Consider the following 20,998-nt stretch of genomic DNA (forward strand, 5'->3'; position numbering starts at 1 on the left):
ATTCCTTAGTAAGTAATCTGTTCCCTGAGGCTGAATGTGAGACGTTTTGCAACACTGGAAAAGGTAGATTTTTAACCAGTTCATTTAGGGTTCTTTCGTTTTATCCTAGAAATGCCATATATATTAGAAATGCCCTAAACAAAGTTTGATTTTGGTTTAAATAACAGAAATTAGATTTTTTATACTTCCCAGGGTTTTTTTTTTCTTTTTTAAAAAAAACCACTTTATAACAATATCAGACTTATAGATTTGAGTTGCAAAGGTAGTACAAAGTTCTCACTTACCTTTCATCAGCTTCCATTAAGGTTAGCATTTTACATTACCATGGTCTAATTATCAAGCCATTAACTAAAACACTCACATTGGTACAGTACTATTAACTAAACTACAGGCTTTACTCAGATTCTCCAATTTTTCCATTACTTTCATTTCTCTCTCTCTCTTTTTTTTTTTTTTTTTTTTGGTGTGGTGCTGGGGAGTGAACCCAGGGTCTTATGCATGTGAGGCAAGCAGTCTACCAACTGAGCTATATCCCAGCCCCTCATTTCTTTCATTTTTCTACTGTAGCATCTAATGCAGGACACCTTGTTGCACTGAGTTGCCAGTCTCCATCATCTCCCCCTATCAGTGATAGTATCTTCTTAGTCTCTCCTTTCCTTGACACTTTAAAAAAGTACTGGCCAGGTATTTTGTAGTATACTCCTCAATTTGGATGTCTGATTGTTTTCTAGTTATTAACTAAAATTACAAATTCAAAGAAAGAATACTTCATAGGTGATGTGCCCTTCTAATTGCATCAAATAAATTACACAGTATCATTTCATTGTATTAATGGTGGTGATTAACCTTTATCACTTGATGGAGTTATGACCAGATTTCTTCTCTGTAAAATTGCCATTTTTTTTCTTTTTCATACTTTAATCCGAAACAAATCACAATCCAACCCACACTCAAGGGAATCTATTAAGTAATTTTAATTACTATATTTTTTCATTTCTAATAGTGCTACTTACATTTTCGTAATGCTCAAACTCTTGTGGGTTCTGATTTCTTTTATGATTTTAATTATATCATTGAATTATCTTAATATCTTGAACAAATAATGTTTCTACTTATACCTGCCACCTCCAATTCATAGTGTATTGTAATTTTAGACTGTGATCCTATCTTCAGTAGGACATTATATGCAGGAATCATGGGACCTGAAATTTGGAAATGTGCTTCTAGTGCATTTCTCTGAGATTCCTTCAGCCAAGAGTAAAACTGGCTTTGCAACAATTTTTTTTTTTTTTTACTTTCTAGTATGTGGGTTCCTGGGTATGAATTTAGACTGTCAACTTGTGGAACATCAAGGTTGAGGGTTTGACATTTAATCGGGAAAGATCTCTGTTTTCTCTTAATGATGATGATATGATGGACAGTTTTATTCTAGTCTACGGTTTTACTGAGTATGTAGACTTCTGAAGATCTTAGCTTAAGCAGCATGTCAGTGCAAAATCTCCTCTGTGGTGGGGAGCCCAAGATCTCAATTCTAGTCATAACATGGGAGTTAGAAATCCAAAACCTAGCAGGTTACTAGAATGAACAGTCCCACTGAAGGCAGCTACTGGATTAATTCCTAATACTTCTTCCCTAATCTATGGTTACCTCATTATTTCTGGTATCCAGGGATTTTTAAGTTTGATAGCTTTTCTCTGGCATTTCTAATTATCTGTAACAAGAGAATTTATTCTTTTTGTTCACTAACTTGGGAGAAGCAAGTGTTTCCTACTTTTAGGTATGAACTTTGCTGCCTATTTTTCTTACCCTTTCCAATAATTCCAACAGTAAATTCTGAAGCCCCATTATATATACTAGAGATATGATCAAGGATGTCAAAGTCTTACTTTTGTTGACCTTTAGAGAAAACAAAATTAAAGAACTTTAAGTGCTAAGAAACTCAGTGGAATACACAGTTGTCCCTTGGTATCTCAGTAAAACTGGCTCCAGAACCCCTCACCACTATCAAAAATCTGTAGATATTAAAGTCCCTTATAAGAAATGATACAATATTTGCACATAACCTATATACAATTCTCCCATGTACTTTAAACCATCTCCAGATTACTTATAATATCCAATAAAATGTAAATGCTATGTAAACAGTTTTTATACTATACTGCTTATGGAATAATTACAAGAAAGTCTATGTGTTCAGTACAGTTTTACTTTTTTTCTAGAATACTTTTGATCCATGGTTGGCTGAACCTGTGAATGTAAAACCTGTCTCTATGCAGAACTGATATACATATATGAAACAGAAAAATAAGGTATACAACAGAGGCCTAAATTATGATTAAAGACTTTTGAATTCAAGTTCCCACATCTATGACCACAGAGAAAAGCTTGTACTCAATGACATCCAACATTCTATAATGCTGTTTAATAGACAAAAATATATGCATTGAATATTTTTACTTATTTGTTCACTTGCCATTCAATCTGTCTAGAACTGACAAAGAAGCAACTTAAAATTCTGGTCCAGTTACTAAAAGCTTTCTAACATGGAAAGAAGTACTATTATTTGACACTAAATATAAACTTGTTATGTATATTCCTTTTGTTATTAAATTATAAATGATATTTGTTTACTTAAAAATTTTAAGTGCAAAGTAAATACAAACATCTCCCATTAACCTGACTTTTTACTAATACAGCATTCATAATATATAATTTTATAGCTCTAGAACACTAAGAAATAGTTAAAACTATTTAGGGTACACTATATACTAAAAAGAAGACAGAAATCAAGACCATCAATGTGAAACTGTCTTGTAAAATAGTCTCTGTATACTTTTTAAAACTTTATAGTTAGCCCTTTAGATATGAATCTCAGATCACCCACAATGTTTTACATATCAATGGACAGAAAAGTACAGTTTCTTTTACATTTTACCTTTTTTCTGGATCCTTTTGAAGGCACAATGAAATCATTTTTCTAAATGATTTGCCATATTTTTTCAGCATTTCTTTATCTTGAACACCAGTTTCCAAAGAAGGAGGATCATTCTGTAGTGTCAGCATTAAAACCTGTAAAAATTTTCAATACAGTGTAAACTTCTGAAGACTCAAAGAAATTTAATTAACAACTATGGTCCAGATTTTCAATACAGACATACTTTCCCTGCTACAAAATAAAAACAAATTAGGGAGCTGGGGCTCAGTGGTAGAGTACTTGCCTAGCATGCACAAAGCCTGGGGTTTGATTTCCAGCACTGCTAAATACGTAAATAAACAAACAAAAGTTCATATTAGGCCAGTTGTTTAAAACCCAGAGTTATTTGTTATTTTTTTTTTCTTAATTAGTCTTTATTTTATTTAGTTGTTTTTATGTGGTGCTGAGGATAGAACCCAGGACCTCACTGGTGCTAGGCAAGTGTTCTACCACTGAGCTACACCCCTAGCCCTAGAACCAATTTTTATTTGTGACTTCCACAGTAATAAAAAGTATACAGCTGGCTCTCCCAATAGTTTTCTCACAAAGGCCTACTGTGTCAACATTGATGTTCTTTAGTTAGAATCCTTTGTTTCTTGATGTCCCTCAGTCCTAATTCTTATACTGCCAAATTACTTTTAAAACAACATTAAAACCACAGCAAAATTAAGAGTGTGACCTCACTAATTTTACATATTCATGGGCCTGCTTTACTTTGACTCCTTGTACCATGGCCTTCCCTTTCTAGAGCTTCCACGACAGAAATCGCTAAAGATGGGCTGGGGATATAGCTCAGCTGGTAGAGTACTTGCCTTGCATTCACAAGGCCCTGGATTCAATCCCCAGCACCACAAAAATCAATCAATTAAAAAATATATACATATAACCAATGATGTGCAAATTAACAAAGCTATGTAAGTTCTCAGTCCACATTCTTTCTGCCTCCCCTGCAACAACTGACAATTTTGATTTTTCTATCCATCATACATTCCTTCCTGCTTCGGATTTCATGGCAATATACTAGCTTGATGCATAGAGATATAAGGAATGAAGGTCATAGTTATATGGAAGGATTCAAGTTATTTGTGTTTTTCTATATTGCTTAACTTTTTGTATAAAAGCATGCAAAATTTTTTAAAATATAAAATCAACACACAAAAAAAAGAGGCCCGAATCAGTGTTATTACTTGCTCTTCCGATTCAATTTATACTTACATAATTGGAATCAGTAAGGCTGGCAATGTTTTTTTTTTTTTTTTGAGCAAATAAGTTAACACGTATGTCCAGCTAGAACTGCAGGAATAATAATCTACAATGTTATGATAAGTAGACCTCACTCATCATCATCTTTTTAAAAGTAAGCCATTTGGCCTAAAAAAAGCCTCCCACCTTGCAGCTGTAAAAACATATCCTTTTAAAAAATGGATATATAAGGAAGGAAGATGGCGGTGAATAGAGTGCATCACCCCCGTGTACCACGTCACTGCGCAGGTGAATAACGAGTTAGAACAGCCAAAAGCTATCTTGTTAGGAATTTCCAGCAAAATTGGGGTGCACCAAAACCTAGAGGAAGGATTTCTATCCCCCGAGGATCGGTTACTGGGGCTCAACCGCGAGTGAACCGTCTGCCTGGAGATTCAGGCTGTTTGATCGGCGGCCAGCAATGCAGAGGAACGGTACTGAGGATTCTGTGGGGTCCTGCCGGCTGTGCCTTCACTGTGCTGCGGGCTGAGTTCTGGGTTTGAGATGGGGGAAGGAAGCGGTCCAGTTCTGTCCTCCACACTGGACAGCCCACCGAGAAAGCCAGCGGCCACCATCTTGGAGAGCTGACGTCACCAGCGCCAGTGTCTGACAGATTGCAGCACGCTCAGCGATAGAACAGGTGTGTGTCATTTAGACCATATCTCCCATACAGTGGGGAAATCGCATAAAATCTCTCCCTGGCTTTCCGGGAGCATGAATAAAGGCGTGGGGAAAGGTAAAGGCACCTGACCTCCAACTCCCCCCTCCCACCAGCAGCGAAAACGAAACCTGTCTTGCCAGCTCTCGGAGGAGGGGCTATCGGAGGGAATCAAAACAATAGGGGCCGGTTCCCAATAGCCATGCTACACATCCAGGAAACTGCAGGCCCAGAGTGTAGCTTGAACTGTGGAGAGGTATCACACTGGGAAAGGCCTGGCTGGCAGGAGAAGCGAGGTGACTAGAGACCAGGAATAAACATAAGCTAACAGATTTTGCGAGACACCAGGGTGGGAAGGAGAGAGCAGCCTCACACGGATTGTTTTCTACAGCCGGAGGGCAAAATCTTGGCCCGGAAAGCACAGCACCATCTACTGGAAGCGAAGAAAATAGAAGCCTAACAGTGCCCTTTTTTAAAAAAATTTTTAAATTTTTTTAATTTTTTAATTTTAAATTTTTTTAATTATTTTTTTATTTTTTTAATTGTAATTTTTATTTTACTGCATTTTATTATTTTATTTTTTTATCATTTTTCTTTTCTTTTCTATTCTTTTCTCTTTCTTTCCTCTCTCCCTCTCTCTTTCTTGGTTTGCTTCCTTACCTTTTCCCTCTTAACATGACCACCCAGATTACGTACAACTTACTAAGCCCTTAACTACCCCCAAGTACTCCTGTCTATTCTCTTGTTAATATCCGCCTGCATTTGAGCAACCCCCCAAAGAAGCTAACATACACTAACCTCCATACCATCAAAGCGCCCGACCTCAACATAAAATCCTAAGTTCAAACCTCAATTCTATACATGCCATCAAATTCTGTGGGCCTCTAATGAAACTAATGAATTTACCTTAATTCACAATTAAATCCAACATCTCTAAACATTGTCTCCCAACATAAAGGAGAGATGTTGGAACTATAAAAACCAAAACAAATTTAAAGAAGAAATCAGAAACACAGCAGTCAAACAGAGTTGGAAAGCAATGTGAGCACCATGAAAAAACAAGGGAAAAAAGGATTACAAACAATGAAGGACAACTTAAATTCACAGGAGAACCTAGAGGCATCAGAAAAATGGACAGAGAAAGAACTCAAGGCATACCTAACTCAGATAGAACGGAATCTTAGACAAGACTTTAGACAGCAAGTCCAAACAATGAAAGTATACTTTGAAAACGAATTATGTAAGCAAATTCAAATGGCAAAGAATGAGCTCTACCAGGAGATAGAGATTTAAAAAAAAAATCAAACAGTAATCCTAGAAATGCAGGAAACCATAAACCAAACAAAAACTCAAACGAGAATATTACAAATAGACTAGATCAAAAAGAAGTCAGAACATCAGATAATGAAGACAAAGTTTATCAACTTGAAAAGAATATAGTCAACACAGAAAGGATCCTAAGAAATCACGAGCAATCCATCCAAGAGATATGGGATGTCATAAAAAAACCAAACTTGAGAGTCATTGGGATAGAAGAAGGTGTACAGGTTCAAACCAAAGGAATGAACAATCTATTGAATAAAATAATCTTAGAAAACTTACCAGATATGAAAGATGGAATGGATTGCCAAATCCTGGAAGACTACAGGACCCCAAACATACAAAACCGTAATAGACCAACTCCAAGACACATAATTATGAAGATATCCAACATACAGAACAAGGAGAGAATATTAAAAGCTACGAGAGAAGGAGGCAGATTACATTCAGGGGTAAACCAATTAGGTTAATGGCTGATTTTTCATCACAGACGTTGAAAGCGAGAAGATCCTGGAACAACGTATTTCAAACGCTGAAAAATAATGGATTCCAACCAAGAATACTGTATCCAGCAAAATTAAGCTTCAGATTTGACAATGAAATTAAAATATTTCACGATAAACACAATTTACAAGAATTCGCATCCGGAAAACCAGCACTGCAAGGCATTTTGAGCAAAACACTACAAGAAGAGGAATTGAAAAACAGCACCTAAAACTAACAGTGGGAGGTAACTCAGTAAAGGGAAGAAAAAAAAAAAAATAACCAAAAAGGAAAAACTAGCCATATAAAAATAAATAAATAAATAAATAAATAAGCACAACTGGAAGTACGAACCATATATCAATAGTAACCTTAAACGTTAATGGCTTAAATTCACCAATCAAGAGACATAGGCTAGTAACTTGGATTAAAAAAACAAATCCAACAATATGCTGCCTTCAGGAGACTCATATGATAGGAAAAGACATACACAGGCTGAAGGTGAAAGGTTGGGAAAAATCATACCACTCACATGGTCCTCGGAAGCAAGCAGGAGTGGCCATATCGAATAAAATCAACTTCAAACCTAAGTTAATCAAAAGGGATAAAGAAGGATACTATATACTGTTAAAAGGAACCATCTACCAACAAGACATAACAATTATCAACATGTATGCACCAAACAATGGTGCTGCAACATTCATAAAACAAACTCTCCTCTCAAGTTCAAGAGTCAAATAGACCACAACACAATAATTATCAGTGACTTCAACACACCGCTCTCTCCATTGGAACAGATCCTCCAGACAAAAGCTGAATAAAGAAACTATAGAACTCAACAACACAATCAATAACCTAGACTTAACCGACATATATAGAATATATCAACCATCATCAAGTGGATACATGTTCTTCTCAGCAGCACATGGATCCTTCTCAAAGATAGACCATATATTATGCCATAGGGCAACTCTTAGTAAATATAAAGGTGTGGAGATAATACCATGCATCTTATCTGATCATAATGGAATGAAACTGGAAATCAATGATAAAAGAAGGAAGGAAAAATCCTGCATCACCTGGAAAATGAACAATATGTTACTAAATGATCAATGGGTTAGAGAAGACATAAAGGAGGAAATCAAAAAATTCTTAGAGATAAATGAAAATACAGACACAACATATCGGAATCTATGGGACACAATGAAAGCAGTTTTAAGAGGGAAATTCATTGCCTGGAGTTCATTCCTCAAAAAAAGAAAAAACCAACAAATAAATGAACTCACACTTCATCTCAAAACCCTAGAAAAGGAAGAGCAAAACAACAGCAAAGGTAGTAGAAGGCAAGAAATAATTAAAATCAGAGCAGAAATCAACAAAATCGAAACAAAAAAAAAACACTGAAAAAATTGATAAAACTAAAAGTTGGTTCTTCGAAAAAATAAATAAGATTGACAGACCCTTTGCCATGCTAACGAAGAGAAGAAGAGAGAGAACTCAAATTACTAACATACGGGATGAAAAAGGCAATATCACAATGGACACTACAGAAATACAGAAGATAATTAGGAATTATTTTGAAACCCTATATTCCAATAAAATAGAAGATAGTGAAGATATCGATAAATTTCTTAAGTCATATGATTTGCCCAGATTGAGTCAGGAAGATACACACAATTTAAACAGACCAATAACAAAGGAGGAAATAGAAGAAGCCATCAAAAGACTACCAACCAAGAAAAGCCCTGGACCGGATGGATATACATCGGAGTTTTACAAAACCTTCAAAGAAGAATTAATACCAGTACTTTTCAAGTTATTTCAAGAAATAGAAAAAGAAGGAGCTCTTCCAAATTCATTCTATGAGGCCAACATCACCCTGATCCTGAAACCAGACAAAGACACTTCAAAGAAAGAAAACTACAGACCAATATCTCTAATGAACTTAGATGCAAAAATCCTCAATAAAATCCTGGCGAATCGAATACAAAAGCATATCAAAAAAATTGTGCACCATGATCAAGTAGGATTCATCCCTGGGATGCAAGGCTGGTTCAATATACAGAAATCAATAAATGCTATTCACCACATCAATAGACTTAAAGACAAGAACCATATGATCATCTCGATAGATGAAGAAAAAGCATTCGACAAAGTACAGCATCCCTTTATGTGCAAAACACTAGAAAAACTAGGGATAACAGGAACTTACCTCAACATTGTAAAAGCTATCTATGCTAAGCCTCAGGCTAGCATCATCCTGAATGGAGAAAAACTGAAGGCATTCCCTCTAAACACTAGAACAAGACAGGGATGCCCTCTCTCACCACTTCTATTCAATTTAGTTCTCGAAATACTAGCCAGAGCAATTAGACAGACAAAAGAAATTAAAGGCATAAAAATAGGAAAAGAAGAACTTAAATGATCACTATTTGCGGATGATATGATACTATATCTAACAGACCCAAAAGGGTCTACAAAGAAACTACTAGAGCTAATAAATGAATTCAGCAAAGTGGCAGGATATAAAATCAACACGCATAAATCAAAGGCACTCCTGTATATCAGTGACAAATCTTCTGAAATGGAAATGAGGACAACCACCCCATTCACAATATCCTCGAAAAAAAATAAAATACTTGGGAATCAACCTAACAAAAGAGGTGAAAGATTTATATAATGAAAACTATAGAACCCTAAAGAGAGAAATAGAAGAAGACCTTAGAAGATGGAAAAATATACCCTGTTCATGGATAGGAAGAACTAACATCATCAAAATGGCGATATTACCCAAAGTTCTCTATAGGTTTAATGCAATGCCAATGAAAATCCCAATGGCATTTCTTGTAGAAATAGATAAAGCAATCATGAAATTCATATGGAAAAACAAAAGACCCAGAATAGCAAAAGCAATTCTAACCAGGAAGTGTGAATCAGTCGGTATAGCGATACCAGATTTCAAACTATATTACAGAGCAATAGTAACAAAAACAGCATGGTACTGGTACCAAAACAGGCGGGTGGACCAATGGTACAGAATAGAGTACACAGAGATCAATCCACAAAACTACAACTTTCTTATATTTGATAAAGGGGCTAAAAGCATGCAATGGAGGAAAGATAGCATCTTCAACAAATGGTGCTGGGATAACTGGAAATCCATATGCAACAAAATGAAACTGAATCCCTTTCTTTCGCCATGCACAAAAGTTAAGTCAAAATGGATCAAAGAGCTTGATATCAAATCAGAGACTCTGCGCCTGATAGAAGAAAAAGTTGGCTCCGATCTACATATTGTGGGGTCGGGCTCCAAATTCCTTAATAGGACGCCCATAGCACAAGAGTTAATAACTAGAATCAACAAATGGGACTTACTCAAACTAAAAAGTTTTTTCTCAGCAAGAGAAACAATAAGAGAGGTAAATAGGGAGCCTACATCCTGGGAACAAATTTTTACTCCTCATACTTCAGATAGAGCCCTAATATCCAGAGTATACAAAGAACTCAAAAAATTAAACAATAAGATAACAAATAACCCAATCAACAAATGGGCCAAAGACCTGAACAGGCACTTCTCAGAGAAGGACATACAATCAATCAACAAGTACATGAAAAAATGCTCACCATCTCTAGCAGTCAGAGAAATGCAAATCAAAACCACCCTAAGATACCATCTCACTCCAGTAAGAATAGCAGCCATTATGAAGTCAAACAACAACAAGTGCTGGCGAGGATGTGGGGAAAGGGGTACTCTTGTACATTGCTGGTGGGACTGCAAATTGGTGCGGCCAATTTGGAAAGCAGTATGGATATTCCTGGGAAAGCTGGGAATGGAACCACCATTTGACCCAGCTACTGCCCTTCTCGGACTATTCCCTGAAGACCTTAAAAGAGCTTACTACAGGGATACTGCCACATCGATGTTCATAGCAGCACAATTCACAATAGCTAGACTGTGGAACCAACCCAGATGCCCTTCAATAGATGAATGGATAAAAAAAAAATGTGGCATTTATACACAATGGAGTATTATGCAGCACTAAAAAATGACAAAATCATGGAATCTGCAGGGAAATGGATGGCATTAGAGCAGATTATGCTAAGTGAAACTAGCCAATCCCTAAAAAACAAATGCCAAATGTCTTCTTTGATATAATGAAAGCAACTAAGAACAGAGCAGGGAGGAAGAGCAAGAGGAAAAGATTAAAATTAAACAGAGACAAGAGGTGGGAGGGAAAGGGAGAGAAAAGGGAAATTGCATGGAAATGGAAGGAGACCCTCATTGTTATACAAAATTACATATAAGAGGTTGTGAGGGGAAAGGGAAAAAAAAAAAAGGGAGAGAATTAAATTACAGCAGATGGGATAGAGAGAGAAGATGGGAGGGGAGGGGAGGGGGGATAGTAGAGGATAGGAAAGGTAGCAGAATACAACAGTTACTAATATGGCATTATGTAAAAATATGGATGTGTAACCGATGTGATTCTGCAATCTGTATACGGGGTAAAAATGGGAGTTCATAACCCACTTGAATCAAATGTATGAAATATGATATGTCAAGAGCTTTGTAATGTTTTAAACAACTAATAATAAAAATAAAAAATAAATAAATAAAATAAAATAAAAAATGGATATATAGAGGGTTTTCATAACATTCTTTTACTGGTTTTGTTCCTCTCTATACTTTACAGTATTATAGGGACAGAATAATATCTTTTCTTTAGGTTCTATGATACAGTTGTGATACCTATATGACAATTTACAATAGTGGTCATCCATCCACAAGGCGTCTTTTGCAGTGAAAAAGCAGAACCACAACCACCAGTTATGAACAGAAAAACAGAATTCATGTACATATTATAACTAGAGAACAGCCACACAGATAAATGGTTATGAGCATTCTTGACAGAACCATACTGTAACACAAAAACTCATTCTGTCACTGATGTTGAAATAACCACATTTCTGGTAACTACTAGATCAGTACACAATGAATGACAGGCCATTTAATAAAAGGTGCACAGTGTTCTATCATGAAGCAAAATTTATATTAATTTCTATCCAATAGATAATGAAAATAATTAGCATATCTGGCATGTGAACACTATGCATGGATTATTTATTATTTGCAAAGCAATTAAAACAGTGCCTGAAACAGAAAATCATGTAAAACATGTTAGCTATATTTACACAAATACGTAATCCTCCCCACAACCTTATGAAGTAGAAATGATCATCATCCCCTTTGAGGCTGCTCTGTAAAGGTAACTATGGGAAACTGAGAGATGTTGGTCTATAATTTTATCAAACTAAGACTCAAGAGATGGAAAGGCATAACATAAAAAAGTCAACTATAATATAAAGCCATCCAATGCCAAGCACCTAGGTTGCATTTTAATGTTTAATTCATATTGTAACCATTACAGGGGTTTGAAGGAATACAGCACTGAACACTATGGGGGAGAAGATGGTGAGATGGGAAGTATCAGGAATCTCTTTCCACACACCTAGACAACTACACTGGATAATCTGAACTAATGATTTTGGAACTCTGGATTCTACTAAAGCTTACAAATTCCAAGGAAAGGCTTAGACAGTAAGTTAAGTTTTGGTTATTTCAGCTATTAGGAAAGAAAGAGCTACCCACCCCAACCTCCAACTCTAGGGTAGGAAGCTATTACATATTCCTAGAACAACTGCACTGTTATGGTTAGATATTAGGTGTCCCTCCAAAGCTCATGTGTGAGACAATGCAAGAAGGTTTATAAGAGAAATTATCGATTATAAGAGCCTTAACTCAATCAGTGAATTACTCCCCTGATTACTTCAGTGGTCACTGACAGGTGGGGTGTGGCTGGAGAAGGTGGGTCATTGGGGGCATGCCTTTGGGGTATATATTTTGTATCTGATGAGTAGAATCTCTCTCTCTGCTTTCTTATCATGTGAGTCACTTCCCTCTGCCACACTTATCTGCCATGATGTTCTGCCTCACCTTGAGCCCCCAAGGAATGGAGCTGGCTGTCTATGGACTGATGCCTCTGAAACCGTGAGCCCTCAAAATAAACTTTTCCTCCTTAAAATTGCTTGTCACATCTTTTAGTCAAAACAGTGAAAAAGGTAACTAAAACACACACAGTATGAAGATCCAGAGTGAAGAACAAAAGACTATGTCTTCTAACTAATGGAGATTGGTTCTCTCACTGCTGATTACTTTTGATCACAAAGATGCATATAAAGAGTCAGCAGCCAATGGTGGTACAAGTCCTTTCCTCTCCAGCTAAAGTGACTTCCAGGAGATTGAAAGAGTCAATCCCCGCCTTTCATTTTTCTTTTTCTCTTTTTTGAGAGCCAAATATTAAAGACCAGGAAAAAAACTACATATGTAGAGATTATTAAAAAGAGATCATCCAAACTCAAGAAAAAACAACTGTCTTAAAGATGCTCAAAGAACTAAAGAAAGATATGAAGAAAATCAGGAAACAATGCTTGAACAAAATAGAAATGTCAATGATGAAATTTTTAAAAAACTCAAAAGAAACCAAAAAGCTTTCTGACGCCGAGTACAACTAAAACACACACACACACACACACACAAAAAAAAAAAACCCACAACACTAGATGATTCAAAGGCAGATTTGAGTAAGCAAAAGGAACAATCAATTACTTTGAATGGAAATTTCTAAGAAACAGAAAGAAAAAGGATTTAAAAAAAAAAACAAAAAACAGAGCCTAAGAGACATTTGAAGTATCAAAGATCACAGAGAAAAGTACAGAAGTAATACTGTTAAAATATTTTCAAATTTTATTAAAGAAATAAATGTAAACAATCAAGAAAATCAATAAATTCCAAGTAAGATGAATATAAGGAGATTCAAGCCAAGATAAATCATAATCAAACTTTCCAAAGAGAAAGATCTTGAAAGCAGCAAGACTTCTCATATACAGGGATCCTCAATAAGAACATCAGCACATGGGCTGGGGATGTAGCTCAGTGATAGAACACTCATCGAGCAGTCACAATCCCTGGTACAAATAAACAAAATATCGCCAGATCTTCCTTATATTTTTATTAAGAACTATGAAGGCCAGAAGCAGAGGGCCAAAATGCTAAATGAAAAAAATTTATCAACTATCAACCAAAAATCCTATAATCAGCAAAACAGTGCCTTATAAGTGAGAGAGAAGTTAAGACATTCCCAGATGTCATTACCACTGCATCTGTCCAGGAAGAAATGATTAAACAAGTCCTACAAGGTGAAAAGAAAGGATTCTAGGCAATATTTTGAAGTCCTATGAATAAATGAAGGTATCAATAATGTAAATGGGTAATTATAAAATAGCATTAGTGTAATAATGCTTTGTTACTCTATTTTTCTTTTCTACATGATTCAAGAGACTAACACATTAAAATTTTATTAGTCTAGAAGCTAATATTATTGTAACTTGATTTATAATTTGTTTTCTACTTAATTTAAGAGACTAGTGCATTCAAAGTAATATCAGGTTTTTAATTAATTAGGGGTATAATGTATAAAGATGTAATCTTGTGACATCAACAATTGAAAGTGGTAGGGGCAGAGCTGAAAAGGAGCAGCATTTTTGTATGTATTAAAGTTAAACTAGGATAAATTCAAATTAGAGTGCTACAGTTTTGGGATGTTACATATAATCCTCATGGTAACCAAAAAGAAAATGCCTGTTTGACAACACACACCAAGAAGTAGAAAGAAATATTAGTTTCTAACAACAACAACAACAACAACAACAAAAAAACTAAACAAAAAAGACAATAGCAGCACCACATAAAAATAAAGATATTTTTAAAAAATGATTTAGAAAAATAAAATTTAAGAAGCACAAGAAAGATGTTAAATCAACAACCTAAGTTTGCAACTGAAGGAACTAGAAAAAACTAAACACAAAGCTGGCCAAAGGAAGGAAATTACAAAAGGTTACAGCTGAGATGAAGAAACCAGAGAACAGAAAAACAGGAGAGAAAAATCAATGAAATCAAAGTTGGTTTTTGAAAAGACCAACTGCCATTATGAAAGCATGACCTCTAGAAGAACAGATACTCGAAAGAGGAAAGTATCAAACTGTATCACCACCTCACTACAAAGGTAAACAACAGAAGAAAAGAAAGGAACAAAGGATGTACTATACAACAGAAAAAATTTATTAAATGACAGGAATAAGCCTTTACCTTTCAATAATAATCTTGAATGTAAATAGATTAAATCCCCCAGAGTTAAGAGATTTGGGATGATGAATTTTAGAAAACAAATCCCAATCATACACTGCCTACAATAAACCCACCTCTCCAGTAAAGAAACAGACCAAAAGTGAAGAGATAGGAAAAAACATTCCACAAAAACAAAACCAAAAGCAAACATGAGCAGCTATACAGATAAAACAGACTTTAAGTCAAAAATTGCAAAAAGGGACAAAGATGGTTACTATATTATGATATCCTATTTTCAACAATAGGATATTATAATAATTGTAAATATATAGGCACCCAATGCTGAAGCAATAAATTATAGAAAGCTAATACTATTTGATGTAAAGCAAGAGATTACAATACAAAAATAATTAAGATATTCAAAACCTACTTTCATTAATGAAAAAAAATCACCAAAGAAACATGGAAGTTACATTAGACTAAATGAACCTAACAGATAACATTTCATTCAATAGCTAGAGAATATACTTTCTTCTCATCAGCACACTGGAATATTCTTCAGATTAAACCATGTTAATCTACAAAACGATTCTCAGCAAATTCAAAACCTGAAATCATATCACATATCTTCTCTGAACAAAATGGAATAAGACTAGAAACCAACAAGAGGAACTTTAGAAATTATATAGATAATGGGTATTAAACAATATGCTCTGGAATAATCAATGGGTCAAAAGAAATCAAGAGAGAAATTAACAAAATTTCTTGAAACAAATGAAAATGGAAACACAACATATCAAAACCTATGGAATATAGCAACAGCAATACTAAAGAGAAAAATTTATAGCAAAAAGTAGCTACATCCTAAAAAGGGCAGGGGCTAGGGTTATGGCTCAGTGGTAGAGCACTCACCTAGCATGAGTGAGACACTGGGTTCGATCCTCAGCAACACATAAAAATAAATAAATAAAATAAAGGTATTGTGTCCACCTATAACTAAAAAATATATTAAAAAAAAAACCATAAACATCCTACTGATGCAACTCAGGAAACCAGAAAAAAAAAAAAATAAGTCAAACCCAAAATTAGTAGAAGGAAATAATAAAGACCAGACCAGAAATAAATAAAAGGGAGGCTAAAAAAAATGATACAAAAGAACAACAGAGTTGATTTTTTGGAAAGGTAAACAAAAATCAATCAACCTTTATTTAGGCTAATGAAGAAAAAAGGAAAAGATCCAAGTAAATAAAACTGAAAATGAAAGAGGACACATTACTGATACCATGAAAGATCATTAGGGACTATTATGACAAACTATACACCAAAAATTGGAAAACCTGAAAGAAATAAATTTCTAGAAACATTTACCCTACCAGAATTGAACCATGAGGACCTAGAAAAGATAGCACAGATCAATAACAAGCAACAATACTCAACAGTACTGTTTCCCAACAAAGAAAAACACAGAACTCAATGACTTTATGGCTGAATATTACCAACTTTTACAGAAGAACTAACTCCAACTCTTCTCAAAGTATTCTAAAAACCTGAAAGGGAGGAAACCCTTTCAAACTCATTCTACATGGCAAGTAAGTATTATTACCCTGATATCAAAACCAGACAGTATACAACAACAAAAGAGAACTGTAGAGAAATACCCCTAGAGAACATAGGTAGAAAATTTTTCAGTAAAATACTAGCAAACCAAATCCAATAGCACATCAAAAAGATTGTGCACCATGATCAAGTGGTATTCCTCTCAAGGATGCAAGGGTAATTCAACAAACCATTAAACAACATATCACATTACTGAATGAAGAACAAAAACCATCATCTGAATAGGTGTAGGAAAATCATTCAATAAAATATAACATCCCTTCCAGATAAAAACTCAGCAAGGTACATAAAGAACATACCTCAACATAATAACATCATACTGAATATGGAAATGATTAATTATTTCCTCTGAAATCAGAAAGAAGACAGAGATGTCCACTTTTACCACTCTTTTTCAACATAATATTGGAAATCTTGACCAGAGCAATTAGGCAAGAGAAAGAAAGGACATCAAAATAGGAAGGAGAAATTATCCCTGTGTGTTCATCAGCTTCAAATTACTCTAAAAAAATACCTAAATTAGTTAACTTAGAGAGAAAAGGCTATTTTGGCTCACAGTTCTAGAGATACCCACCAAAGATTAGGCAATTCATTTGCTTTATGGTCTCTGGAAAGGATGGCACATTATAATGGGAGCATATGGCAGAGCAAATCAATCAACTCATGAGCCAGGAAGCAAACGAAGAGGAAGAGATCAGGGTCCCACCATCCCTTTTGAGAGCACAGTAACCTAAGGCTGTCTGTGAGGGCCAATCTTAGCACCAATCTGGGAACCAAGACTTTTAGCACACATACTTTTGGATAATATTCAACATCTGAACTATAGTAGCACACTGTCTGTAAATGACATGATCTTATATATGGAAAAATGTGAAGACCTCACCAAAAAAAAATACTGTTAGAATTACTAAATTCAATAAGCCCAGAGGATACAAAAATCATAGCAGGTGCTATTATTGTTGGGTTTTTGCAGTACTGGGGATTGAAACCAGGACAGTATCATTTCTATACACCAATAAAAACCTGCTGCAAAAGAAAACAAGAGTTGGGTGCAATGGTGCATGCCTATTATCCCTGTAAAATGGGAAACTGAGGCAGGAGAATCACAAGTTCAAGGCCAGCCTCAGCAACTAAGTGAGACCCTGTCTCAAAATAAAATTTTTTTAAAAGGGCTAGGGGTATACCTCAGTGATATAAGGCCTCTGGGTTCAATATTCAGAGGAAGGGAGGAAGGGAGGAAGGGAGAAAGGGAGGGAGGGAGGGAGGAAGGAAGGAGGGAAGGAAGGAGGGAGGGAGGAAAGGAAGGAAGGAAGGAGGGAGGGAGGGAGGGAAGGAAGGAAGGAAGGAAGGAAGGAAGGAAGGAAGGAAGGAAGGAAGGAAGGAAGGAAGCCAATTCTTACTAGTTACAAAAATACCTAAGAATAATTTAACCAAGGAAATGAATTACCTCTCCAATTAAAATTATAAAACACTGATGTAGAAAATCAAAGACAATATGCAAAAAATGGATAAACATCCCATGATCATGGATTGGAAAAATTAATACTGTTAACACATAAATTCCACATGAAACAATTTACAGATTCAATGTAATCCCAACCAAAATAACAAAGGCAACTATTCCCCAAAGACCTTAAAAGAGCGTACTATAGGGATACAGCAACATTGATGTTCACAGCAGCACAATTCACAATAATTAGACTGTGGAACCAACCCAGATGCCCTTCAATAGATGAATGGATAAAAAAAAAAAAATGTGGCATTTATACACAATGGAGTATTACTCAGAACTAAAAAATGACAAAATCATGGCATTTGCAGGGAAATGGATGGCATTAGAGCAGATTATGCTAAGTGAAGCTAGCCAATCCCTAAAAATCAAATGCCAAATGTCTTCTTTGATATAAGGAGGGCAATTAAGAACAGAGCAGGGAGGAATACCATTAAACAGGGACGAGAGGTGGGAGGGAAAGGGAGAGAGAAGGGAAACTGCATGGAAATGGAAGGAGACCCTCATTGTTATACAAAATTACATATAAGAGGAAGTGAGGGGAAAGGGAAAAAAAACAAGAAAGAGAAATGAATTACAGTAGATGGGGTAGAGAGAGAAGATGGGAGGGGATGGGGGATAGTAGAGGATAGGAAGGGCAGCAGAATACAACAGACACTAGTATGGCAGTATATAAAAACGTGGATGTGTAACCCATGTGATTCTGCAATCTGTATACGGGGTAAAAATGGGAGTTCATAACCCACTTGAATCAAATGTATGAAATATGATATGTCAAGAGCTTTGTAATGTTTTGAACAACTAATAATAAAAAAAATAACAAAGGCATTCTTCACAGAAAAAAAAAATCCTAAAATTCATATAGAACCAAAAAAGACCCTGAATGGCCAAAGCAACTTCAATAAAGTTAGAGGTATCATGATACCTGACTTCATAACACACCACAAAGCTATAGTAACCATAACAGATGGTACTGGCATAAAAACACACATACAGACCAATCGAACAAAACAGATAACTCTGAAATAAACCCACCCATCTACAACTTATTTTCAACAAAGATGCAAAAAGTACACATTAGGAAAAGGACATCTTCTTCAAAATACAGGTGCTGGGAAAACTGGACATTCATATGCAGAATAAAACCAGAACCCTCTCACCATATTTAAAAAAAAAAAAAATTCAATTCCCAGACTTCCCCTGAGCAAAAAAAAAAAAAAAAAATCAACTCAAAATGGAAAGACCTAAATGTAATAACTAAAACCCCTAGTATCACCAAAAAAAAAATTTTAAGAAAACACTTAGATATTGACAGTAAGATATTTCACATTATGAATATATTTAACATCACTTAACTGTATACTCACAAATGGTTAAGATGAAAATTTTATGGTAAATGTTACAGATATTTTGCCACAATAAAAAAAAAAAAAAATTGGAAAACCAGGGTAAGACCAGCAAATGAAGAAAAGCTCTGAAAAGAAACTGGGACTTGAACTTGGGTATAGTATTTTGAATTTGAGCTTTACCTTCATTGGTGGATACTTATGGTAAGGAGCTGCCCCTGTAGCCAGTTCAATTGCTGTGATTCCAAAACTCCAGATATCAGCTTTGAAATCATAACCTCGGACCTGTAAAGAACAGAAAGATGTGCATGATTATTTCAACCAATTTAAAAGCACTTTTTAAAAATTTTTTTCTTGGGGCTGGGATTGTGGCTCAGCGGTAGAGTGCTCTCCTAGCACACACGAAGCCCTGGGTTCATCCTCAGTGCCACATAAAAATAAATAAAGATATTGTGTCCAACTATAACTAAAAAATAAATAATTTTTTTAAAAAAGGTAATTTCTACTATATTATCGTCAAGAACAATGAAAAGCATTCATAAGCATTAAAGAATAAAATAATCTAAAGTAAACAAAAACTAAATATACTTGGTAATGGGGAAAGAGGCAACCTGAATGTTCATAAAAAGAGAAATTGTTAACTATGGTATAGTAACTTATAAGAATATTACATAATCAATTAAAAGCAATGCTTATTAATTCTACATGAAGACAGAAAAACCATTTGTGATAAAACATTTATGAAGAGAAAAAATAATATGAATTGTCAAAAGTTTGACACGGTAACAAGAGATACATCATCTCTCTCTTTTTTTTTTTTGGGGGGGGGGGTACTGGGGATTGAACTCAAGGGCACTCAGCCACTGAGCCCCATCCCCAGCCCTTTTTTGTATTATTTTTTGTATGTATTTTTTTGTATTTATTTTTGCATTTATTATATTTAGAGACAGGGTTTCGCTGAGTTGCTTAGTGCCTTGCTAAGGTGCTGAGGTTGGTATTGAAAGTTGGAATACTACCAATTTCAAATGCCACCAAAGAGAAAAATAAATAAGAAATAAGCACTAGATTTGAGAATCAGCAGAGTTTTCTTTAAGTGATGGGATAAGTGACAACAGGTTGTAGATATGTGAAATGCAAATAAGAAATGGGATGTGGAGATCACTTAGACCTTCAAGAAACACCAACAAAACCACATGTAAGGGCTGGGGCTGGAGCTCAGCGGTAGCACACTTGCCTTGCAAGTGTGAGGCACTGGGTTCGATTTTCAGCACCACATATGAATAAATAAAATAAAGGTCTATCAACAACTAAAAATAAATTTTTTAAAAAAACATGTAAAACTACTAGATAATTTATTTTGTATTAAGAAAAAATTTTTTTAAATTGTTATTATATTATGTTCTGAGTTATGCTTTGGCTTTTTTGTTTAGATTCTTTTGGGGGATTTTACAGCTATGGTGCACACCTATCATATCATGTACTCAGGAGGCTGAGGCAAGAGAATCATAAGTTCAAGGCCAATCTGGAAAACTCAGTGAGACCCTGTCTCAAAATAAAAATAAAAGGGGATGGGGATGTAACTCAGTGGTACAGTGCTTGCCTAGCACACATGAGGCCCTGGGTTCAATCCCCTGCACCATACACACACAAAAAAGAGTAGACTAAG

The 20,998-nt window shown here is 35.2% G+C and overlaps 1 protein-coding gene across 2 annotated transcripts in view; it reads right to left on the minus strand.

Annotated features, from left to right (window-relative positions):
- Oxsr1 (oxidative stress responsive kinase 1) overlaps positions 1 to 20,998 on the minus strand; it is a 111,489-nt gene that overhangs the window by 34,104 nt on the left and 56,387 nt on the right. For both annotated transcript variants that reach the window (XM_046436601.2, XM_046436602.2), the window contains exons 7-8: positions 19,516 to 19,617; positions 2,936 to 3,069 (exon numbers count right to left, since the gene is read on the minus strand). In XM_046436601.2, coding sequence (XP_046292557.1) covers positions 2,936 to 3,069; positions 19,516 to 19,617 — 236 coding nt within the window. The remainder of the gene's footprint in view (positions 1 to 2,935; positions 3,070 to 19,515; positions 19,618 to 20,998) is intronic.

This window comes from Marmota monax, unplaced genomic scaffold, assembly GCF_021218885.2.
Source record: "Marmota monax isolate L192 unplaced genomic scaffold, Marmota_monax_Labrador192_F-V1.1 WCK01_AAM20220418_F8-fsc00021, whole genome shotgun sequence".
NCBI lineage: Eukaryota > Metazoa > Chordata > Mammalia > Rodentia > Sciuridae > Marmota > Marmota monax.